Raw genomic sequence first — 26,525 nt, 5'->3', positions numbered from 1 at the left:
ACTTTTTGTTTTAAAGTCTGTTTTGTCTATTTATAGCATTTCAGCTTCCTTATGGTTGCTGTTTACATGATATATCTTTTTCTTTGCTTTTACTGTCAACCTGTTAGTAGTTTTGAATCTAATATGTGTCTCCTATAGACACCATATAGTTTTTAATTCACTGTGACACTATGTGCCTTTTGATTATATGGTTTCATCCATTTACATTTAGTGTTATTAGCATAGTTGAATTTATAGCTGCTGTTTACTTGCTTTTCTGTATCCTACCTTTTTTGTTCCTTGTTCCTCCTTTACTACTTTTTTTTATAAGTAAATATATTCTTTTGAACATTTTAATTTCTTTAATAAGTTTTTCACTATGTACTTTTTTTTCCCCCGCTATGTACTTTTAAAATACTGTATTTTACTTGAAATTATGGGTGGGATCCTAACCCATCTAGCAAATTTTTTTGTGTCTATAATGTAATAGAAATCTTCATTGTATTTCTTCTATACTGTTTGATGTAATGTAGGAGGTAAACAAATATAGATTTGCCCAATAAATGAAGATAGAAAAGAAATTTGATTCCTATTTAAAAATGTTTATTTAATTTGAGAGAGAGAGAGAAGAGAGAGCATGACTGTGTAGAGGGGCAGAGAGGAGAGAGAGAATTCCAATCAGGCTCCCCATGGAGCCCAATGTGGGGCTCAATCCCATGGCCGTGAGATCCTGACCTGAGCCAAAATCAAGAGCTGGACACTCAACTGACTGTGCCACCCAGATACCCCTCTTTTTTTGTCTTCGGTGTGGCATACTTATTACTCTCTTCTAGGACCCAGATTAGAAATCAGTATTATGGTTAATTTGGTTTTATTAATAATATAAAAACATTTATTTCTTTGATATGCAAGACATTTGGTATAAACTGTGGAGAATAGAGTAAGATCTGTAAGAAACAGATCTTTTATTTTAATGTAATTTACCATGATTTCTCTTGCATTATAGACTCAAAGAAATTTGTTGCATGGCCCAGGAATGAAATCATGAATGAAATGTATATAATGTGTGCATGTCTTCCCAAACAAGATACGCCACAGCCAGAAATTACAGTCTTTGGAATTAGACAGAATTGGGTTTGTCCTACACTTCTGCCTCATGGTAGCTATGTATTAAGCCTTCATAAATTTCAGTTCCCAAATTTGTGTGGCTTGTAATTTCTAATGTATAAAGTTTTATTTGTGTTGAAAGAGCTGTTGTATGTAAAACCCTCATTATAGTGCCTTGTGCTATAAAAGGGGGTTAAATAAATATTCCAAGTAAGAAATAAATGACACAAAAAGAATGTAAAGGATATATATTTTTTTGTAAATTTGAGATAGTCGGTTATTGATTTCTGACCATTTATTTCTAAAATATAATAGAAAACATTGAGTACTTGTTCATAGTAGGTATTTAATATTTGTCGAATGGTTGTGGAATTAATTTGGTACGTTTTTGGTGATGGTAATTATGGGTTTACTATTATTTTTAATATTTTGCTTCCCAAATGGTATACATCATATTCAGTGTTCATGGGCAGATCTTTTGGGGGCTTTGATGGTCTCTTATATGAGACACTCCTTTTTCCTAAAGTGTTACTTACATGTTTATATATTTTTTAATTAAAAGGACATCTATATCTATTTTTCTATCTGTATTAAGTGGCAAAGTTTACACAGATGCCTCTAATTCCAGTACAATAGCCCAGGATTCCTTCTAGCCTCCTGCCTTTTCAGCTTCCTTCTCCAACATTGAAAAATGTTTGTCCCAAGATGCAGACAAAGTGTTTCAGAATTGCTAGCATGTGCCTTTGTGGGAAGTGGTGAGATGTGGACTGCTAATTGAGTTAAATATTGGTTTAGAGTTGTATTGATATGTAGTCTTCTTTGATGTTACTGTAAATTGAAATTGCTTCATCCTTATATCATTGAACTTGTTATATTGGTGTATAAAAAGGGCTATTGATCTTCTCTATGGTAATTTTATATCCTGCTCCTTTACCAAGTTCTTTTATTGTTTAATTATTTTATTCATGGTTTATTCTAGAAAATATAATGTCTGCTAATAGAGTGATTTTACTTCTTCTTTTCCAAGTCTAATGATTAATTAATTTCTCTTGTGTAATTATATACTTGGGTACTTACTAGTATTAGTATAATATTCAGTAGTAGTGGAGATGGTGGGCATCCTTGTCTTATTTCAGTCTAAAGGAAAGTGTCTGTAATGTGTCTGCATTAAGTAAGATGCTGACCCTGATGATTTCCTCTTTATCTTTGAGACATAATGGTTTTAAATTGTGTCTCAGGGTTATTTGATGTGGGTTAGTTTTTTTTCCTGGTACTCATTGAATGTTTTTAAAATGTAGGTTTAGAACTTACATTATTTCTGGCAAAGTTTTTTGTTGTTGTTGTTGTTGTTGTTGTTGTTTCTTAAGATTATAGTTTTAAACATTACTTCTGCTTAGTTGTTACTTTTATTTCTTCAGGGATTTAAATTTTATGTAGGTTGGATCTTCTTTACCTGTCTTACATTTCAACCACTGTGTTGTTGTTTTTGTTGTTGTTGTTGTTTTTTCTACTTTTCTTTAATTCCCCTTATTAAATTTTCATTCAGCTGTTTTCTTGCAGGGGCACCTTGCAGTTTAATCATCATGTCTGATTATTTTCTTCCCCTCTCAGTTTCTTTCCTGGTTTCAGTCAACTCCTGTTACATTTCTTCCTGATGTCTTTTGTTTATTTCTTTTCTCTGTTTATTAATTTCTGATTCACGTTCATTTTTCTGATCTTCATATGCTTCGTTGAGGGTACTTCATTTTGGAGTGTTGCGTTAGACAGTTTGTTTTGTTATTAATTTTTTGTGTGGGCAATTTTCATCAGTTGAATTGTTTTGATTTTCATTTTCTGTTTTCAACACTTGCAGATTACTCACATCTTTACATTTTCTTTGGACAGGGTTGGTGGTTTGAGTTTGAGGTAGTTTGCAAGATTCCTGGCACAAGAATACCGTTTCTGCCAGAATATCACAGTATGCTTTTTTATTAGATGGCTGTTTTGAGAGAAAGCATGTAGGAAGGGGTGTATGTCCTAAAGTTATTTTGATTTTGTTGTAGTTCTTCTGAATTTCCTCCTCTTATTTCTTTTTTTCTGTCACCTTACATTTTCTAAGGAATTCCTCTTCCTCTACCTCTTTTTTAACTGTTTTCTTCTTGAAATTTTTCTTTTCCAAGACAATCTCATTGAATCCACCCTCCATCTCCTACCCCCTTGAAATTTCTACTTTGTAATCCACTGTGATCCATGAGGAATCTTAGATAGTATTTTTACACTTAGAATACTCTTTCTCTTCCTCCTATTGATTTTAGTTCTTTCTTTTGCTCACCACCAACTTCTGACTGTTTTGGTAAGGGCAGTTTTTTCCTGACTGCCACAGGTCTTTATGGGTTTTTATGATATAAGCATGAAAGATAACTCTCTGGCATTTAGGGCTTATTTTTCTACTTACATGTAATTTGAAGTTTGGGGATTCTTTGTTTTTTAGTTATGCTTAGGACAGTTTTTCATCTTTGATTTTTCTGGCTTTGGGATGGGAGATTCATGTTTTCCTAGGTACCATTAACTTGTTTACCCATTATTTAAATTAATTATGTTTTGGGAATATTTTGTGATAATTTTTTCCTTTGTATGATTACATTCTGTGGTAGAAAGGTTTAAAATACTCTGGTATTTATGCATATATATATAGGGATTTTAGCTTTATTATTACTTAGTCTTGTCTCTTGTAATTCTTTGTTGAAGGAAGACAGCTATATTTCCTTTCTCTCCCAAGTTAGTATTGGTATTGACATTTAAAACAGTAAGAATTCCAAATAATTTTTGTTTAAAAATTTCCCAATTAAGGGAACTAGGTCTGATTTATTTCCACATTTTGAAAAGGAATTTATTTGTTTTCATCAGGAGCTTTTTGGGATTATTATTGTCATGTTGGCATTGCTATTGCTGCTGACAAATATCAATTTGAAAGGTGTTAATCTGTTTAAAAACTTTTATTTACTTAACATATTGGCTATGAGATATACCTTCTGTTGCTTCTTTTAGCCTAAATGAAGACTTTCTAATAATTAAGTTCTCAAAGACAGTTCTATAATTCTCATTTTAAGGAAAGATAGAAATCTAAACATACTAAAATAGAATGCTCTTTCCATTTTAATAGAGTAAGACCAAAATTTATCATATGAATAGTCCTTTCCTAAAAATACATAACTTTGGGTTAAGGAATATAGTTATGGTTAAGGAATATAAGGCTTATGGTAAAATAACTAGAACATTTTAGGGTTACTTAGGTAACTGTTGTCTGAAGATTATCTTTAAGCTTTGAAAGACACCTCACAGCTATAGTCAGTGAAATTAAAAGAGAATATGTTGTTTGTGTTCCATTATCCTCAGTTAACAGTTACAAGATGTTTTTTACATAATTTCTTTATTGTATATTCCTAGATTTACTATTTTCATCCTATATTCTCTATTTAACATATCTTAAACACTTTTCTTCTTTCCTGTATACCTTTTCTGATGTTCTATTGTAAATTCATTTTTAAATTTTAATACTTTCTCTGGTTTTTCTTTAAGGTAGAAATCCATATTTGTTGAACAATTTAAACATAGCAGTGGACATCTTTTATTTAGAATACCTCAAAAGCAGGGTGGTATTATTTCCTTTTCCTTTCAGGTTAATTGTAAAGAAATCCTTTTGATAGCATTTAACTTTCTAATAGAAAACAGTTTCTTAAGAACACAGATTAGGTCAATGCTTACTGGAAAACTTAGTTGTTTATATATATTTTTTATGACAGAGTTTCTCCTTAATTTACAAAATGATGTTTAATGAATATATTGGTAGTTCGTAACTAAATTATAGGGGTAAGACACCATTTTATAGGTTATTGATTTAATGTTGGTAAAAGCTTCACTGTAGTGGGCAAAAAAAAAACCCCACACCTCTGATTTTGTGCAGATGTTTTATTGTGATAGATCTATTATCCAGCTATTAGAAGATAAATGACTGATCTTTCCCATTTTCCATGCCTCAAGAAAATTGAAATAAGAAGGGGAATATCATTTGGGCTGTATGATTAGGGCAGGTTGGATGGCCATTAATTTAAGAGAAGAAAATCTTGGCAGCATTGGCCAACTTATACCATATTATCAATCAAACCTTGATGCACTTCTTGTGATGACCCAGCACTCTCAGGTTTTTGCAACGTTAATTAGAATTCATGACAAAATAGATGCAAGGAAACGTTTTGTACCCTTCATAATTTTATAGAAAATTTATTGTTATTAGAGGAACCATTTGCTTAGTGTGATTTTTTTCATTACCAGCTTGTCAACTAGCATAGATAATCTGGAGAAAATATGAACTCCATAGATGGGGTGTCACTTTTGTTGATGGTTCATGTAGTTTACCTTGGAGCACAGCTAATGGCTGAAGTTCATAGCAACAGCACAGAAAAACGTGGCAACCAAGGGAAGATAAATGAACCATGTTTATAGCTTTAATATAAAAAATACATAAATGGAAAACTGCATTTGAATTTGATGAGCTCATTGCTAGTTTTGTTGGAGTGATTTATTTTTCACCTTATATAAAAAGCTACTATTGACACAGTGAGATGGAAATTAACTGTGTGTTTTTGGGAAACCAATATTTTTGGTTTTAAAATCTGAGTAGATCATTTTATTTTAATTCTGGAAGTTTTATACAATATTGAACATTTAATAGACCAAAATTATCGATTCTGGCATTGGTTAGCCTAGGGTCAGTTTGTTAAATCCATACGATAAAATATCTAAAATGGTCAGTTTTATTTTGTGAAGGTACTTTTCTTTACATTCTTCCTAATTATTTTGTGTTTTCTTAAACTTTATTTGGACATAAGTAATTAGTTTCTTTTTTCATGTTTTCTGTTAATACTTCAGAATTATGTTGTACCTATAGCTCTTGGTGTAATGAATTTAATACCTTTTGGTAGCTGATTTTTCTTTTAATTGTTTGGTGTGTACTAACCATTTTGAAAAAAATCTGGTAGTGTTAGGCAAAATAACTTGATTTTACATAGTATTTCTTTAATTGAAACTTTGTTGGATTGCTGCTTTAATTTCACTGACTATTGTATTCTAAGTGGTATTATTTATTTTTTTACTTTAATATCCTTTACCAATTCATATGTGTGTCTTAATGTAAGATTGGCCTAAATATAAAACATATAGATGGATAGATCTATTTCACAAATACTAAGTTATTCTATAGTTTGAGGTCATAAACTTAGTTGTTTTTAAGGGATTTTTAAATAATACTAATTCTAACCATTTAGAAATATGATTATCACAGAATATAATTTTTGAAGAGTGATTTATGCAGAAGATATCAAAATGTGGAGATGAAAACATGAACTTAACATCCTTTCCATATCAACAGCAAATGGGAAATTATATATATAATACATTTTTTATTTAGTTCACACAAATAATCAATTCTTTGCTTTTTCGATTGAAGTGCATTCATGCTGGGACCAGCAGGCACCAGTACATGGGCAGGGCTGGAGTCAATAAATGCGGCTTCACGTTTATACTGATTGGTAATTCATAAAATCCCCACAGGACTGGAAACTTGTTTAGCATAATAGCAAGTCTATATTCTGAGCTGTTTTCTTTCAATTGTATTGTTGGTTGCATATTAATAAACTAAATGTCAGCCAAGTAGAGGGACAAACACTAAAAATACGAATATCATTGTATCTAATATTTTTCAAAAAGTACCATTTCAGTAAGTTACATTTCTATTTAATTGCTTATTTTAAGTCATTGGGGAAATTTTAGACACTAAAATGAAGATCCCTAGTGTTTAGAAAGAATATGATATTAATTTATTTTTTCAACAGTATTACATTTTGGCTAACTGCACATATATCAATGGTACATATATAGAAGTATTTGTATATTACGTATTCTGCTTAGCTTGTATCTTTATACCAAAGATATCTTAATTTTACCACTTTGTATGACAATTACAAAACAGCATTTATGGTTCATTAATTGGTCTTTGAGGGAGCTGTCTTTTGTTGGTAATATATTATTTCAATTTATACACATTGCTATATAGGTTATATAAAATTTTAGCCTTTGTATTTTCTTTGTAAATATATTGGTAAAAATTAACAGGTGGATTAAAATGTTGAAGATTTGAAAGTGTTTTGTACCAGAAACACTTAACAGGTTCCTCAAACACTTTAAGATGAATTCATTGTCATTCTCATTTTAAACTGACATGATGTGGTCTTTGTTAGTGTCTTGATTTTTCTGAATGTTATGTACTAAATAATAAATCTTTAGATTGGAATTTAGGTTAGCTTAAAAATGAAAAATGTACATGACGGATATGTTGAGTCCATCCATGTGTGAACAATTCATTGCTATTTAACATGACAAAAAATTGTTGGATTTGTAGTACTGATACTTCTCTAATTGTAATACTTCAGGAAAGTATTAGCTTTTCAGACATGTTACAGCTATAAAAATTATTCTTTGAGTGAGTGACACTTAAAATTTGTTATTTAAACAATCACTTTGTTAATTAAATAACTGAATACTTTAAACATTCATTGTCATAACACTGATTGTATCTCTGTAATGCCTAAATAGAATCTTTGATGGGGAGGAAGACATTTTTTAATGAGTTACTATTTCTTTCTTTTCTAGCTGGTAGCTGGCAGTGTTGTGATGGCTTTTGAAGAAGTATGCCCGGATAGAATAGATCTGATTCACAAGAATTACCGCAAGCTCTGTAATTTACTAGTTGATGTAGAAGAGTGGGGGCAGGTTGTCATAATCCACATGCTAACTCGATATGCTCGTACACAGTTTGTCAGTCCTTGGAAAGAGGTAAGTGTTGAACAATCTTCCACTTAATGAAGATTAAGAACATGGATGGGCTTTTAAAAATGTGTATAGGAGTAAGATAATAGAAGTCTGCATATTTATGGAGGACTTTTTTTTCTTATGTTCTTTTGGAAAGCAGAAAATAAATATAAATGCAAGGATAATTTTTCATTATTTTGGTACCGATTGACCTGTCTTTAATGACATAGTGTATAAACTTTTAGTATGATACCTGGCAGGAGGCCCTTGTTAGGAGCAGTAGTGTGATACAGTGTTTTCAGGGATATTGCCAAATCATGGATTTTTTTGCAGTCTGTTGCTTTCCTATCTTTAAGTCTCAACTGCTCAAGTGATTCCATCGTACAAGTGGGTAATGTGCTTCTAGCACATGTAAATTTAAGAGAGTATCTTGCCTTTAATGGTAAATATTACTGACCTTTTAAACTACTTTTTCCTAGTTTTGTATTTTAAAATGTTTGTTTTCCTTTTTTTCACTTAAGCTGATAGAATTTTAGTAAAATTAATAATTAAATATGCCTTAAAACGAAGTTGTTTTCTTTGTGCATATTAACATTAGGCTATGTATACCTACCTAGACACATACCTTCTTGTTACTTTATTGACGATTGAAAAAATTTTACTGCATAGTTTGCAATAGCGATCTCTGTGTGTATATATTTAATATTTAAGTGTAAGTTTTAGCTTGTTTAAAAAAAGAAATCATTAAATCTTATAAGACTAGCACATTCATTCTCATCTTGTGATATTTCTTTTTTGTCTTTTTCAAAAGCAGGTGGAAGTGGGTGGGAGGGAGGTTGGACAAAATGAGTGAAAGGGAGTGGGAAGTACAGGCTTCCAACTATGGAATGAATAAGTCATGGAGATGAAAGGTACAGCGCAGGGAATATATTCAGTAGTATCGTAATAGCGTTGTATGGTGACGGATGGTAGCTACACTTGTGGTGAGCACAGCAGAATGTGTAGAGTTGTGGAATCTCTATGTTGTACACCTGAAACTAATGTAACATGTGTCAACTATATTTAAATTAAAAAAAGTATAATGCTTTTTTAAAAGTAAAATCTATAATAGATTTTTTAAATCAACTGTGTAAAAAGTAAAAGATCAAAAATCCCCCAATTATGTCATAGTAGTTTGTATAGAAACTTAAGCATAGGGCTTGAGTGCTTACTACGTTTCACTTTTGTTATTTAGAAATAAAGGAAGTGGAAAACGTATGTAGAATGGAGGAATGTTCATAGTACATACTTTAAGATGTCATGTTAAACTTTCAGATGTTTAAAGAAGTTTAAATGTTTAAAATATTCATCAGTGCTTTTTACGGTAACTAAGTATTATACTAAAAAGTATTTAAAAATTTTTAAAGTATATCTTTATCCAGAAGACTATCTGTATTCCTGACTCCATCTTAATTTTAATATTAAGAAAGTATTTAGGTTATTTAAAATTGAAGTATGTTTTGAATTATTCATATATAAAAGTCTCATGCCATATAAGACTAATTGATTGCTTTCTTATATAAAATAAATTGTATTAATCATTGAGCAAAGTAAATTTCTGATGGCACTTTTGCTGGATTAAGCAACGACATGCCAGTGCTATAAAAGTCTTGGCCCTTTCATGTAAATGGTAACTTTGACGAGAGATTTTTGTTGCTAATGATAGTTTGTTTGATTTCAGCCGGTCCTTTTCCAGAGTGCTCTTTAGATATTTTGTTTTCCTGTTGTAAGGTTATTATAAAGTAATTTTGCCTTATCTAACCACTGTCATTCTTTGATAAGATTTTAAATTTTACTTCCCTGTCACCGTCAAATCATTTTCAGTATCTGTATGCAAATGATCCTTTGCTTTGTTATTATGTAGAAATTACAGTTAAAATCTTTCCTTGCCATATCTTCTGAAAATATGTAACAGACTTTAAAATCTCTATTTTTGTAGTTTGTCTGTTTGTGTTTCTGTTCCTTGAATTATGTTTCATGTTATTTTACATAAAACTCATGTTGAAAGCTATTTACAAAGCCAGGAAGTTAAATTTTGTACTGCCATGTATATTTACTCTTTTGACAGATCATTTGACAAATTGGGGCTATATGTATTCCTTGTGTTTTCACATGTGGATTCTTTGGACATTAACTATTACAAACATGAGATGAAATCCAGTCATTGTCCTGGGTACATTGAAACTGGGCTCAGTGATTTCTCACCTTTGCCACTTACTTGCATTCTGACCTTGGCATTTTCTCTACATTATGTGGTTAATAGAGTTAATTCACTAGTTTTCAGATGTGCACCTCAGGCCTCAGGATGCTGTAACATTGCCACAGGAACAACCCTGGGGTGGTGGTGGGGGGCGGGGGGACAGTGGTGGTCTAGACTCTGCAGCTCTCTGGGTTCTTGCCTCTGTTCCAGACAGAGCAGCCTTCATCTTTGTCCGCCCTTCATATACAGCTTTGAATATGGCTTCCTTTGAGAAAGATTCCTTGGCTTAAAAAAAAAAAAAAAAAGAAAAGAAGAAAACCTTACTAAAATAGAAGATTTCTAAGGGTTTAGGTATCTATAAACATAACTTTTTTTTTAATTGTACAACGAGGTCAGCCACATGGTGAAATAAAAGCGAAGTCGTCCTTCTCATATCATAACCTCTTGGTTGACCCCTTAGAGGAAACTGTTTAATTTCTGTTGTTGTAGTGGTTATAAATTTTACTTTGGATAGCCTATTTCACTTTATTTATTAATTTAAAGTGGTATCAGTTGATTCCAAAATAATCAAGATAACAGGCTTGTGTCTCTTTGTATACATATGTATTCTGTTCAGTACTAGCAGGAAAGATTTGAAAGGGTCATTCTTTATTGCAGTATTAGAAGCAAGGGATTGTCCAAGAGAGGTTAGACTTTTAGCACAGATACATTTTATAAAATTAAAGTTCAAATGGTTATCATTTAGACCATGTTCATGCTTACTCTTTAACTCATCTCAGACTTTGTCTGTGGCTTGTTAGAATTCTGTTTTACTGAGCAACTTTTGAGGGAGCAGTCCAAGCACTTGTAGTCTTGGAGAGTTTATGGCTTACACTTTAACTTGCATCCATCTTTTTAGGACTGTACATGGTAATTTTAACTTTAAAATTTGGCAGCCTGAATCATGAAGCTGGAAGAAACTTAGGAGGATTCTGCATTTATATCTGCTTTCATTTTTCAGTTTTCATGTTGCAGAAAGCCTATCATGCAGTAAAGAACTGCTAAGAATGTTATGGGATAGAAAGACAAAGTGGATCAGTATGCTAGCATAGTCATTGCTGACTTGTTAAAATCCTTTTTTATCTTTTTACCTTCAGGTCTTGGATGTGTTTTTTTTTTTTTTTTTTTTTTCATGAAATTAGCAGAATATAAAGATGGGTCATTCTAGCACCTCATCCCCATTTACATACAGGCAGAAGTCACTTATATAAATGCTATATGAACACCATATTATGATATATAAAGAGCCATTTGTCTTGAAGTAAAAGATTTTACAAATGAGAAAACGGTCTCACTAAAATTATAGGTTAATTTAAAAGTTAAAGGAAAAAACTGCCTTTAAATACTAAATTTATTAAAATCAAGGGGTGTCTCAGAAACTAAGATAATATATGAAAAATAATACAGTGATACTTTAAATTTAACAGTTTATTATTTTGCTGTACTTTGTAGTATTTTATTTGAGATAGGACAGTAACGATTATTAGACCCATTTTATAGATGAAGAAACTGAGGCATATAATGTTCAACAACTCATAGAAGATAATATTGCTTATAAAATGTGGAACCAGAAATATAAACAGAGTAATCTGATGCCTAGATCAGATTTATATTCTGATATATATCCTATATATTCTATTACCTCATGACTTTTAAGTTAAAGTATCTTTTCGCTTACTTTAATAACTTTCTCTGTGTTTGTTTACTGCATTCTGGTTGAAGCCATTTTTGAAGTTCCCCGCCCCCCCCCATCCATGGTGCTTAGATATTGCAGTTAGCTAACAACTATAATTAAATTTGTTTTTCAGAGAGAAAAATCATGTTTCTTATTGAATTTTTAAAATATTTGTTTATAAACTTGAAAGGTAGCAAAATTATTTTTTTGAGGGATTGAAAATTAGTAGAAACCTTTTTTGAGATGAGCTGATGTAACATGCTTTTGTCAATAAGTTCTCAGATGAACACATCATATACAAACAAGCTTCTTCAGGGCAGAAGAGATTTTTAATTTAGTTTATTTGCATCATTATAGATCAGTATTTAGGCTGTTTATATGTAAATGTATGATTTGAGGAACAATTAAGTGTTGACAAAGTAGATTGCAGTCATATCAATTGCAGTGCATTTTCCATAATTTTTCTAACTGACATCTTTGATGATAAATAGTGGATGCCAAGTCAAAGCCGATTATACAGTGCACTAGGAATTCATGGGGCTGTCAGGGAGAAGACCGATTGACTTTAAATTTACATATTAATGAGAAGATTTGTTAAGAGGGTGCTTGACTATAGAAAATAACAGCGTATTTATAGGGCACGACATTTTATAAATAAAGCTGATGCAGGAAAATGGAAATTAAACCTTTTAGGTTAATAAATTCAAGAGACTGCTAAAATGCATATTTGCATTTTTATTTTCTCAAATTTACCTTACTCTTTACAGTACATGTAGGTGTTTTGTTTGTTTGTTTTTTTTATTCTAGGTCAAGTTTGTATAATTTTCAAGGATATAAAATTACTTAAAGCTTTTCTTTGTGTCATTCAAGCCTATTATGGAAGAATACTTGAAGCATAAATGTAAATTTCTAATACTAAAGTTACTTTTGTAGAAAAAATGAATTTTAGAAAATAAATGTTATAAAACACTAAGTAAATTTTAAGAGTATTAAAAAAACCCAAAACCCTTTAGTGGTATTAATTATAAACCAAAACAAAGCTCGCGTTCTGGGGCCTGAGAAAGGTTTTTAATTTTATGAATTTAGCTCTTTAACCTTAAACTTTCTCTAGGAGATGACAATTTTGCAAGAATTATCAAATTTTTTTACTTTCATGATTTAGAACTTCAAACTTTATGTACTCACAGTTACTTTTTGCATATGAATCCAGCTAATATAATTCTAGTGGCATTATGCATGCCATTTTGAAATTTGGAGTGATGAATTTACTTTTATTTCTCTCAGTATATCTGTATTTCAATTATAAAACCTTAGGTGGGTGTAAGAAAGTTCCAGTTTAGAATTTTGTTTAAAGTATTTTTGAGATAAATTCCTTAAGTTTTTTAGGGACAGCCGTAAAATAAGAACTAACCCGAACACAAAATTCATATACGTAGTTCTTGATTGGCAATTTTCTGAAAATACAAAGGTACTGTGAGAGTCCACCATGTCCTGTCTTCCAGGACCTACATGTTAGAGATTATTTTTTATTCAGTTTTAATTTTCTTTACAAGTTAATTTTCTTTGTAAGATAAATTTTGTATTGTGTCTTACTAATGAACTATTTTTGAATCTCTTGTGCGTAATTTTTAAATAACAGTAGGGAGGAGTTATGGTAGAATCCGTGCTGTACAGTTCAAATACAAAAGTTTTTTGTACACTTTTTCAGGCACCTATTGATAAAGAGTTCAGTATGCAGTTTATTGGGAAACTGTGGACCACTAGCAGATACTGAAATGGGGTTTCCTTCTCTCCATTAGTTATGAAGTATTTATCTTAAAGATTCCTTATTCTTCTTCTTGTTCATAATTTATTTTTGGTTGGATTTTTTAATCCATGAAGTTTCCTTTTTAAAAATATTTTAGGGCACCTGGGTGGCTCAGTTGGTTAAGCGTGGGACTCTTGATTTTGGCTCAGGTCATAAATCTCAGGGTTGTGAGATCCAGCCCTGCATTGGGCTCCATGCTGGGTGTGGAGCTTGCTTGAGATGCTCTGTCTCCCTCTGCCCCTCCCCCACTTGCACCCACACACGGTCTCACTCAAAAAAAAAAAAAAAAAAAGTAAAAAAACAAAAAATATATTTAAAAAAAAAATTTTTTTTTTCAACGTTTATTTTATTTTTGGGACAGAGAGAGACAGAGCATGAACGGGGGAGGGACAGAGAGAGAGGGAGACACAGAATCGGAAACAGGCTCCAGGCTCCGAGCCATCAGCCCAGAGCCCGACGCGGGGCTCGAACTCACGGACCGTGAGATCGTGACCTGGCTGAAGTCGGACGCTTAACCGACTGCGCCACCCAGGCGCCCCAACAAAAAATATATTTTAAACTTTATCCAAGTAGGCATGTATGTGGTTTAAAAAAGTAAATTAAATAATACCACCTGGCTTGTAAGAAACATTTTCCTGTTCCACCCTTCCCCATGCCTGGATTTAGCTACCTCTAATTCTTTTAGACACGTGTGTATTTAACTTTCTCCGTTTCTCAGTAATATGCATATTTTTTAGTAATACGCACATATTGCTGTTTCTTGATTTATGAATGACTTCCTATTATAGAAATGGAAGATTTGGCATTCTTGTCATATATTATCTCATAGTTTCACTCTGTCCCTATTCCATCTTTGCAATATAGTTTTATTAGAATTTTTAAATAATTGTATATTGTTCATTTAATTATGACTTTGCAGATATTATTTCTGTATAGTAACATTCTTATCCTTTTTGGTGGAATCAGAATCAGTATTCTCTTGGGGCTTATGTATTTGAAATGCCATGTTACTTTTATTTTTTAATTTTTACAAATTTTTTAAAGTTTATTTATTTATTTTGAGAGAGCACGGCAGCAGGGGAGGGGCAGAGAGAGAGGGAGAGAGAATCCCCAGCGGGCTGCACACTGGCAGCACAGTGCTGGATGTGGGTCTTGAGCCCACCAACTGTAAGATCATCATCTGAGCCTAAACCAAGAGTCAGAAGCTTAACCAGCTGAGCCACCAGGTGTCCCGTCATGTTACTTTTTTACTTGACATCTCGGTTGGATATAATACTGTTGGGTCACACCTGTTTTTCTTCTTTTTCAGAGAGCTCTCCTTGTAGGCACAGATTTTTTTTCCTTTGCAGGTGATTTGGTTTTTTTTGTTTGTATCCCAGAAAGCTGTTTTTTTTTCCAACTCTATAAAGATTAGTGAAGTTGCCTCTTGATGCGGATCATTCTATCTGATCTACATATTTACTTCTTCATTTATTTTGTAGAATTTTTTGAATTCTTTTCTTTGATGTTCCAAGTTTTTTTTTCTTGCTCCGTTTGTCTTTTATATGCTTCATAAATGCCAGTTATGCTATTTTACAGTCTTTGTGTACTCTCTGTCACCTTTAAAAAAAATTGCTTCAGTGTTTGTCTTTTTATTTGCATTTGTATTTCTCAAGTCTTTTTTTTTTTTTTTTTTTTTTTTGTAAGAGCATGAGTGATGGAGAGGCAGAGAGAGGGAGACAGAGAATTTGAAGTAGGCTCAGCACAAAGCCCAGTTTGAGGCTCAAACCTGTGAACGGTGAGATCATGACCTGAGCTGAAGTCAGACATTTAACTGACTGAGCCATCCAGGCACCCCTCAAGTCTTTTTGTCAGTAATTTGATTTTCAGTGATCTTATCTGTCTTTAACAGTTTTTGTTTACTTTGATAATGATACTGCTTTGGGTTTTATTTTATTATATTTATTTTGAGAGAGAGAGAGAGACAGAGAGAGAGAGAGAGAGAGAGCACTCCCACAAGAGAGGGTCACAGAGAGAATCCTAAGCAGGCTCTGTGCCAGCACAGAGGCCAATTTGGTCTTGATCTCATGAACCGGCAGATCATGCCCTGAACCAAAATCAAGAGTCAGACACTTAACTGACTGAGCCACCCAGGCACCCGCTTTGGATTTTACTTATTCAAGTGTCAATCTTACATTTCCTTTATTATATAGTTTTATCATCTCATCTTTGAGCTTCCGTTTTCTTGAGTTCATATTCAAGAACTTGAGAACCTCTTGGAGAATTTACTTTCGATACATAGGGAATATTTTTTTCCAGAATGATTTGTCTTTTGCATTTTTAGTGTGTGCTGTGAATATGTAGCCTAGTTGTTGTGCTCTTTTCATATTGAAAATACTTGGGAAGCTCTGGTACAGACATTCATTCTGACACAGTGTGACTTCTTAGTTTTGTACCCACACCTAAAGATAGTTTGTTTCTTCCTCTCAGTTTTCAATTTGAGGTGTGTGTATTTTATGTCATACTCTTTTTTGATTTAGTGGTAGCCTTAGGGCATTTGGGGAAAGGAGTAATTTTGGGGGTAGTAAATTTAGCATCAGCAGAGATTGAAGTTGTTTTTTTAGAATGCCTGAGCAGTTTTTCTGGAATTTTCTTAAATGTTCTTTATGAGTATTCGTACCACCTAGTATATTCCTATGGAAAGATATTCTTGATCTTTAAATTAATTTCTGTTATTCATTGCTTCATCCAAGAACTTTTTTGCTCAATAAAGTAGCTGCTAGCCACATGTGACTGTTTAACTAAAATTGAAAATCAATTTTTCAGATGCATTAGCCACATTTTAAGTGCTCAGTAGTCGCACATGGCTAGTGCCTACTTATTAGATGGTGCTGATATAAAACGTTTCCTTTACCATAAAAGTTTCTTTTGGGCAGTGTTGCTCCAGAGTCATCACTTCTTTCAGGGAGAGCCAGCTTTGTTGTTTACTCTGCCATGTGCTTCTCTTCACCTATTTTCACCACTAACCCCCTCACCACCCTACCCACCCATTAGATTGAAAAGATAAGAATAACTTTTCTTTGTTTTCTTCTAAGTTTGGGGAGGAGAAGGTTATTAATGAACATTCTCAGGAAGCAAGGAATATGTGTTTCTAAAATCTGCTGTTTAAAAAAAGCTTTGTTTAAAAAAAAAAGTTTGTGCCAATAGATTATGACACTTGTTCCATTACAGTTGACTGTTTTTTGCTGGTTTTAATATTTTTATTTTCCTCACATTTTTTATATTGGGAAAAGAGATTACATTCTTTTACCAGCCTTTCCTAGAAGTCTCAAAATGTTAATAGTTTTAAGTGTTTTATGACTTTTAACATGTACCAACTGAATTTTAGGAGGAGAGAATTAGAGTTTAAGGAGTTAAGAAAGGTTATTAATTCTTTTGCCCTTCTCTGATATCTGTCTGCTAAGTTTCCTCTTTTCTCTGAGCTTTTTTTTTATATTCTCCCATAGATACTTGTATTGTTGTAATGTCTCTTGACTGTATCATCCATTCATTTCCTCATATTTTTCTCTGTGTTAGTTTTATTCTAGCATAAAGGAGTGGATATAATTAATAATGAATCACCTGAGAAGTCACTTATTTACATTTAATTTTGTGATTTTGCTGCTTAATAGTTTCTGTATTCACCTGAGAAAAGATGATTTTCTGTAAACTAATAATGTAATTTGAAACATCCAGTTTTCTTCTCTGTGATTTGTTTAGTTGTGTCTATGTATAGACTTTAGATTTCTGAGACATATCTTAAAATCACTGAAGTCTTCCTGGAAGTAGCAAACCTTCAGTAGATTCCACAGTTCTAAAATAGTCACATCAGACAGATTTTGCCAGTGTATTGTTGTCTAGGTGGTGTAGAGAATGCAGCACTGTTAATTGTCTCAAACAGCCACCCCCATTGAAAGATCTTCCCTGCAAACATTTTCTACAGAGATTGAGCACCTGCATAGTTTTGAAGAAGCCATGTTGCTCTTGAGCCTAATGTAGTCTAGTTAGTGTTAATAATTACATTCCTCTCGTAGGTGATGGGTTTAGGAATGGACATATAATGCAGTTCTGGCTAATGGGATGTAATGGGAGGCATGAGAAAACTGAGATGTGGAGGGGGTATATGAAAAAGGTTTACTTTCACATAAAAAGCATCAAGACATTTGACTTGCAGTTGAGATATAGTACCTCATGAACTTATCTATTCAGCTTCTAATAGAATGCCTTGATTGGGTTAACTCTCTAGAAATGTTTTGCAAAAACCAGCTATGTAAAGTCACTGTAAGACAGCCACAAGTTGGAAAAAACTAGAGAGGATTCTATATACGAAAGGCTGAAATTTCAAGGTGTGAGATTTTGAGTTTGCAGGTTTTTGTCTGAGGTCACTCCTGTAACTCACATGGTAATGGAAAGAGCCACAGCCTTGCTTACCCAGCTGTCAGAGAACAGACTTCAAGACTGGCAGAATACCTAACAATTCGGAGGAAGTTCCAGAAGGGTGTGGGAACCACAGAAGGATGAACCCCCTGGAAATGCATGTAAACAGCATCCAAATCCTTGGCTGAACAATAAAGTGGAGATGTATGAGAAAGACTCCAGTGGATGTAGTAAAAAAGCAGCTCCTGGAAGATAAAAAAGCTAAGTGGACATTTCCCTTGCTGGCCACATTAAGACAGACAGAGCTTGGAGTTTGAGATCAGTAGCACACTAGTTATAACAAATATCAGTATACTTAAGAAGAATTCAGTACATTGTAAGGAAGACTTTTATAGTGTGTGGTTGATCGTATCCAGAATGTACGTTTAAAAAATCAGGGCTCATGAGAAACAAATGAATAACTGCTGCTCAAGAGAAAAAACAGTCAAGTAGAAAGTCACCTCAGGATAGTCAAGAAAAGGCAATTACAGGTAAATAAAGCAGTTATATCTATGGCCAAAATACTAAAAGCAACATCAGCATGTTGAATGAATACATGAGGAATCTTAACAGGACAGAAGACTCCATAAGAAAGAACCAAATGGAGGGGCGCCTGGGTGGCTCATTCAGGTAAGCGTCTGGCTCTTGGTTTCAGCTCCTGTCATCATCTCATGGTTTTTGAGTTTGAGCTCCGCATTGGACTTTGCCCTGAGATTCTCTCTCTCCCCCTCTGTCTGCCCCTCACTTGCTCGCTTTCTCTTTCTCTGAAAATAAATAAATAAACATTTTTTTAAGTTAAAAAAAGAACCAAATGGAAAATATAGGGCTGAAAAATACAATGATTAAATGAAAAGTATGGTAGATGGCCTTAACAGCTGAAAGGAGGCAGTAAAAGAGTCAAGAATCCTGAAGGTAAATCGTAGAAATTATTCAGTTTGAAAAACAGAAAAAGCAAGTGGAGAGTCTGAGAGCCTTGTGGAATAATATCAAACAGAATGAAATGCTTCTAACTGAAGTTCCAGAATGAGAGTAAAGAATGTGAATGAAACAGAATAAATACCTGAAGAAATAAAGACTGAAAAATTTCAAATTTACTTGAAGGGGGAAAATCCAAGCACACTGATCCAGGAAACTTATCAAATTCTCCAACAAAACAAGTAAAAAGTCACACTTCTATGCATCATAGTCAAACTTCTGAAACCGAAAGGGAAAAAGAAAACAGTGAAAGAGACAGAGATAAATAATACATTATATACAGAAGAACAATGATATGGCTAACTGCTGATCAGAAACAGTGGAGTCTAAAAAGCAATGGAATATCATCTTTCAATTATTGACAGGAAAAACTGTCAACAAAGAATTCTGTATTGAACAAATCTAATCTTCAAAAATAAAGAAGGAATGGAGACATTTTCAGATGAACAAAATTGAAAAATTCATACATGGGAAATATATAAGAAATACTACAAGACATTGTTTAGGTTCAAGAGAACTGGTAACAGATGGTAATTCGTAACTATAGAAGAGAATAAAGAATGAAAGAAATGGTATATATGTGGGTAAATATTATAAATTATGCCTTTTCTTTTTTTTCTTTATTTAACATACAATTTTTGTAACACATAAACACACAAATTATCTATCTCTTTGTCTCTGGCAGTCATAGATTGTACTTACGCTTGAACTCTAAACTTTTGTGTAAACCTTTGCCTACAGTGCCACAAAGTCTTTGTGTAGACGTATGTTTTTATTTCTGTAAGAGTGGAATTGCTGCATTGTGTAATAAATATATTCTTTTCCCCCTTCTTATCTCAACTTTCCACTCACTAAACAATCACTTCTAACTGTTAGCTCTGTATTTGACCAGTTATCCATATATTATTTTTAGAACAACTTGCTTACATAACTTTTAGCAGTGACCCAAAGGATATCACTTAATTTATGTATATCAGTATTTTGGAGTTAATGAAAAGTAAGTAGTCCCTTTAAAATTTTCTATTTAAAGAGTTTTTATAACCTAGATTTTTTGCTTTTTAAAGTTTTTAAATTGTTGTTTTCTGGATCCCCATCTACCTTACTTTATCTACGGTATAGTTTTTTTTTTTCTGTTTACATTTTAGAGTTCCCCATAAGACTAAAAAAAAAGAAACTTTACTGATTTATTGCCTCCTCCATGAAATGTCCACAAATATTTCATAACCTCTGCTCTAACCCTGTTCTTCTTTTTCATTGTCGTAAAGGAGAATTACATTTTTCAGTTTCAGTTCAGTAGACATTTACCTTCTCTAGTGTATTTTCTCTATTTCAGGGGTTAAGGTAAAGAAAGAATGAATACATGTGGAATCATGATTAGTTCTACTTAGGTTGATTTTAATTTTATTTCATAATTTATGATTGAATGAGAACCACTCTAAAATGTATTCTGCTTAACAAAAAAGCAATTCATATTTATTCCCCATCATTAGATAGGGATTAGTTTTCAGATGATTAGGACCATTCTTTCTCATGTCTTGGAACCCTACTTAAGTTCCCCATTTGTCACAAGTATATTTTATTTCAGAAAAATTTGAAGAAATGACTTATATAGATCTAGATTCCTTAGTAACAAAGTTTGGAAACTGCTGCATTCAGAAAGCTTGTTTCTTATGTATTGGAGCTGATCATTTAGTCATAAGAAATGAAAAGTGCTGTGGGCAATTGAACATTGTGAATTTTCATAGTGGCTCAACAGAAAGTTACTGGGCACAGGTGTTTCTGTAATTGTGATGTATGGGGGCAGATCCAGTGTTCAATGGTCCTCAAACCCACACTTCCACCTGTGTGGCATAGTGGTCACTGGGCTGTGATATAAAACATGTAAAGTGAAGAGCATAGCATTTACCACACGAAAGGAAAAAAGTCTCAAACCACTATGCATATCCTGGTTTGTTTTATATAGACCTAATTTTGGGGGAGGGAGATGACTTCTTTTTTTCCTTTGAGAAAAATATTAAATTTAAACTTTTATTAAACGTGACCCTTTTTCCCTAGTGAATGCATTTCTCTGGTAAGGTGTCCATTAGCTATCCATACTGAATAGCTAATTTAACTAAGCCAGTACGATATTGCTAATCACCTACCCGCTCTGGTCTTGCTAGGTACATCTAACCCAATATCCTAGAGATACACCACCGGTATATTGCTATCGTATCTCTGAACTGAATGTTTGTGTTCCCCCAAATTCATATGTTGAAGTCATAACCCCTAATGTGATGGTATTTGGAGGTGAGGACTTGGGAAGTAATTAGCTTTATTTTTTTTTAATATTTTATTAAAAAAAAATATATATATATATTTTAATGTTTTTACTAATTTTGAGAGAGAGAGAGGGACAGAGTGCGAGCAGGGGTGGGGCAGAGAGAGAGGGAGACACAGAATCTGAAGCAGTCTCCAGGCTCTGAGCTGTCAGCAGCAGAGCCGGACGTGGTGCTCGAATCCATGAACCCCAAGATCATGACCTGAACTAAAGTCGGATGCTTAACCGACTGAGTGACCCAGGCACCCCAGATTTTATTTATTTTAAGTACTCTCTTACACCCATTGTAGGTCTTGAACTTACATTCCTGATCAAGAGTTGCATTCTCTACTGACTGAGCCAGCTAGGTGCCCCTGGAAATAATTAGGTTTAAATGAAGTTGTGAGGGTAGGAGGTCTCACTGTGGGAATAGTGTCCTTAAAGAGACACCAATGAGCTGCTGCTTTCTTTCTCTGCCATGTGAAGGCCTAATGAGAAGGCAGCCATTTGCAAGGCAGGAAGTAGGTTCTTACCAGGAACCCAATATGCTAACATGTTGATCTTGGACTTGCCAGCCTCCAAAACTGATAATTAAATGTCCATTGCTTAAGACACCCAATCTGTGGTATTTTGTTACTATGCTAATACAAGTATCATGGATTGCATGAGAATGTCATGTTGTATTCCCCTGCATAGCTTTTAAACATGAGATGATAGTCTGTGTCCACAGCGGATTGTAGACTGTTTTGTCCTGGTACAAATCCTAGATGGTGCTAGTGCCCTCCAGGCTATCACTGAATTCAGAAGGCAAGTGGATATATTCAGTGTCTTTTTCTTGACCAGTGTAAATTCCAAGGTAATAAAAGAGAGAAAGATGACAAGATGAAGAATAATGATTCTGAGGTAAAATCCTGGCCCCACCACTTTCAGTCTGTGAGATTATTGATAAATTCATACAAACTTGTGTACCTCAGGTCTTTCGTCTTGTGAAAAAGATGGTGAATACCTGCTTTGCTTACCTCATGGGGTTGTTTTAAGGATCCAGTAAGATACTTGTGAAAGTGCTTTACTAAACATCATGGATTACTTCAGCTGAAGTTGCTTTTTATTTCTACTGATTTCAGTGTTACTGGTCACATGTTGCAAAAGTAGATGTTTTTCAGGAATATTTGATTCTTTCATCAATTTTTATATATAAGCAGATTTTACATTATGCAGTTCTTAACTGTTGTCAATTTTATTTTTTTCTTTATATTTTGTTATTACTTATGAACTGACATAAAGATCATAGTTTGTGTTTATTTCGTAGTAAATCCATTGAAATAAAATGAGCAAGTCTCTCTGTATCCTAAGATCTCTTAAAATCAAAGCTTATATTCAGAGTAAAAAATTGTGGGTTTAAACACTGACTTATTACAGTTTTTGTGGAACATTTGTGTTTGGAGTGTCAGATAAAAAAATTATATAGAGTATTGCTACTTAAGTATAATTTTACACTTTTCTTTATTCCGTGAGTCTGTGTAATAATAATCACAGTACTTTAAAGATGTATAAACTATGCCTTTATAAATACACTTTATGGAATAGAAGGTATTTTTTGCCTTCATAAAGTTAATAAAGTAATAACATTTCTTTTTACTGAAAGTAAATATTTTAGACCAGAGTGAAAACATTATTTTATTCTGATGTTTTTATATTACCATTTGGTGTGGCCTGTACAAAATGAAGAGAGACCTATCTTCATATGAGAGAGGTTCACATAGTAAATTCAGTGGTTCTTTTTCCCTCCTCTGGTTCTTTTTTGAAATTACCCTCGATTCTTTAGACCAGTTTTAGGTTCGTAACAAAAGACGGCAGAAAATGCAGAGAGTTCCCAAATATAGTTGACCCTTGATAAATACAGGTTTGAACTGCATGGTTCTACGTACATGTATTTTTTTTTTGGTAATTACAATATTGTTAATGTATTTTGTCTTCCTTAAGATTTTCTTAATAACATTTTCTTTTCTCTTACTTTATTGTAAGAATACAGTATATAATGCAATATAATGTACAAAATATGTATTAATTGGTTTTATGTTATTGATGAGGCTTCTGATTAGTAGTAGGCAATTAGTCATTAAGGTTTGGGGGAATCATAAGTTAAACTTGGAATTTTTAACTGTGTGGGGGTTCAGTGCCCCAGCCTTTGTGTTGTTCAAGGGTCATTTGTACTCCTTTTTTCTTTATACACTCAACCTTTCCCATTATCAGCATTCTGTACCATGGTGGTACATTTATTACAGTTAGTGAATGTATATTAATACATCAATTATCACACAAAGTCTATAGTTTACATTAGTTTTGACTGTTGGTGTTGCATTTTCTGTATAACATGACTCCACCATCGTAGTATTATAGCAAATAGTTTCACTGCCCTAAAAATCCTGTCCTCTGCCTAGTTGTCCCTCTCCCCTCTGCCAACCCGGCAATCAATAATGTTTACTATCTCCATACTTTTGCTTTTCCTGAATGTCATATAGTTGGAATCATACACTGTATAGCCTTTCTAGATTGGCTTCTTTCATTTAGTAATATTCATTTAAGAATTCTCCACATCTTTTCATGGCTCTATAGCTCATTTCTCTTAAGTACCATCTGATGTTCCATTGTTTGGATGTACCACAATGTATGCATCCTTCCCACTTGCTGAAGGATTGTTTGCTGTAAGAATTGGTTATTATGAATAAAGCTGGTATAAACCAGCTTTTTGTGTGTGTGATTTTTATGTTGGACTCGTTTGAGTTTGAGTTTTTATGTGGACTCATTCGAATATGAACCAAGCAAGGATCTCTGATTACTAGATCCTTTGGTAGGAATATATTTAATTTTGTAAGAAGCTGCCAAATTGTCTTTGATAGTGGCTGTACCACTATGGCTGTACCATTTTGTATGCCCACTGGCAGTGAATTGAGAGTTCCTGTTGCTCCACATCCTCATTAACATTTATTGTGGTCAGTGTTCTGGATTGTGGTTATTCTAATAGGAGTGTAGTGTTATCTCATTATTGTTTCAGTTTGCATTTCCCTAATTATATTTCATGTTAAACTTATTTTTATATGTGTATTTTTCATCTATGTATCTTCTCTAGTGAGTTGTCTGCTCAGGTCTTCTGCTTTTTGAGTTGATTGCTCTCTTATTGTTGAGTTTTAAGAGTTTTTTATTTAGGGGGATTGAAGATGGCAGCAGCATAGGAAGATCCTGAACTCAGCTCTTCTCACAGACACAGCAAACTTATAGCTATAAATAGAATAATTTTCCTCTGAAAAGAACATGAGAACTGGGTGTCTAACACTTCCACAACAAAAGACAAAAGACACAAGACACATATTAAGATGGATAGGAAGGCCAAGACATGGCCTCACCCATGACCCTGTCCCAGATGTGGTGACACCGCAATCAGGAAGGTCCCCCATATATGAGATTCTCCCTTGAGGAGTATCCCATTTTGGGCACCCTAGCCCTAGGGGCTGGCACCAGAAAGACAAGCCCCCAAAATAATCTGGTTTTGAAAATCAATGTGGACTAAGACCAAAAGAATCAAAAATACTGTAGTGATCAAAGAGCTATAGGGAAGAGAGATGTTGCTCTTAGAGGGCTCATTGCAAACCATACCTGCCCTGAGATCAAGTGCAAAAGCAACAGTTTGCTAGTGCATACCATAAACAAGGGAGACCCACTTACTCATTTTATTTAAAAAAATTTTTTTTTTAATATTTATTTTCAAGACAGAGTGGGGGGGGGGGTTGTGGGAAAGGGGCAGAGAGAGAGAGTTACACACAGAATCTGAAGCGAGCTCCAGGCTCTGAGCTGTCAGCACAGAGCCTGATATGGGGCTTGAACTCAGGAACCGTGAGATCATGACCTGAGCCAAAGTCAGACACTTAACCGACTGAGCCACCCTGCCACTTACTCATTTTAAAGTGTCTGCCAGAGAGATAGGAATTCAGGGGTTTTATCTGGGGATGGAAGTGTTAGTGGATAATATTTTTGCAATCTCATCTTAACTTTCTGGTGATAGAGCAGACAGACATTGTTCTTGGTGCTCTCCCTCTACTCAGGTACCATTGGAGGGAGTGCTCTGTCCGCCCTGGGCTGTAACTAGGCTATGCAGGCACCCCACACTCTGCTCACCCCATTAGCACCTAAGGTGCAATAGTGCCAGGCAAGCATCCTCGCCCCCACCCTCCATGCGCAGTATTCCAGCCAAAACTGGGCCAGACTAAAGCCATTAGCTGTGCTCACCTCGAGTAGAGACTGAGTTGTAACTGGGGTGATCAAGCAGCTTGAACTCTGCTCACCCTACACAGTGACTGAGCCACCCCGAAGTCAAGTGAGTGTTTCCAACGCTGACGTCCGTGTGCAGCAGCCATAGCCCTTTCAGTGGACAGCCAGTGGACACATGCAGCCTATGTAAATGATGCCTATAAGAGTGACTAGCTGTGATCGCCAGATCTCGATTACACTTCTGATCCACGTGGAACACATGACCAGTCCTCAGACTGAGTGAGATAGCCATTTCCCCTAACACATATAGAAAAACAGATATGGCAAAATGAAGGCAAAATGAAGAAACAGGAACGTGTTTCAAACCAAAAACAAGGTAAATTCCTAGAAAAAAGACATTAATGATATGGAGATTAGCAACCTACCAGATTAATAATTCAAAGCAGTGGTGATAAAGATGCTCACTGTTCTCTGGAGAAGAATTGACAAATACAGTGAGAACTTCAACAACAAGATAGAAAATGTTAGTACCAAACAATTTATAACTGAACTGAAAAATACACTAGACAGGTCCAGCTGCAGAATGGTTGAAAGAGAAGAACAGACCAGCAAGCTAGAAGACAAAGCAATGCAAAACAGCAGCCAAAGCAGCAAAATGAAAAAAAAATTAAAAGAAGTGAAAATAACCTATGGGACATCTCTAAAAACATCATGCAGAGTAACATTTTCATTATAGGGGTCCCAGAAGGAGAAGAGAGGGAAAGAGTCAGAAAAATTATTTGAAGAAATTATGCCTGAGAACTTCTTTAATCTGGGGAAGGAAAGAGACATCTAGGTCCAGGAATCCCAGAGAATAACA

General features: G+C 33.9%; 1 protein-coding gene across 9 annotated transcripts in view; it reads left to right on the top strand.

The window, feature by feature from the left end:
* The window catches only part of AP3B1 (adaptor related protein complex 3 subunit beta 1), a 261,951-nt gene that overhangs the window by 74,675 nt on the left and 160,751 nt on the right, over positions 1-26,525 (top strand). For all 9 annotated transcript variants that reach the window (XR_007461784.1, XM_049649702.1, XM_049649699.1 and 6 more), the window contains one exon: positions 7,774-7,956. Coding sequence is in view for 8 of the 9 variants with exons in the window: in XM_049649702.1 (XP_049505659.1) it covers positions 7,774-7,956 (183 nt within the window). In the remaining variant the exon portion in view is untranslated. The remainder of the gene's footprint in view (positions 1-7,773; positions 7,957-26,525) is intronic.

This window comes from Panthera uncia (genome assembly GCF_023721935.1).
Source record: "Panthera uncia isolate 11264 chromosome A1 unlocalized genomic scaffold, Puncia_PCG_1.0 HiC_scaffold_17, whole genome shotgun sequence".
NCBI classification, from domain to species: domain Eukaryota; kingdom Metazoa; phylum Chordata; class Mammalia; order Carnivora; family Felidae; genus Panthera; species Panthera uncia.
This window is presented reverse-complemented; position numbering and strand designations above follow the sequence as displayed.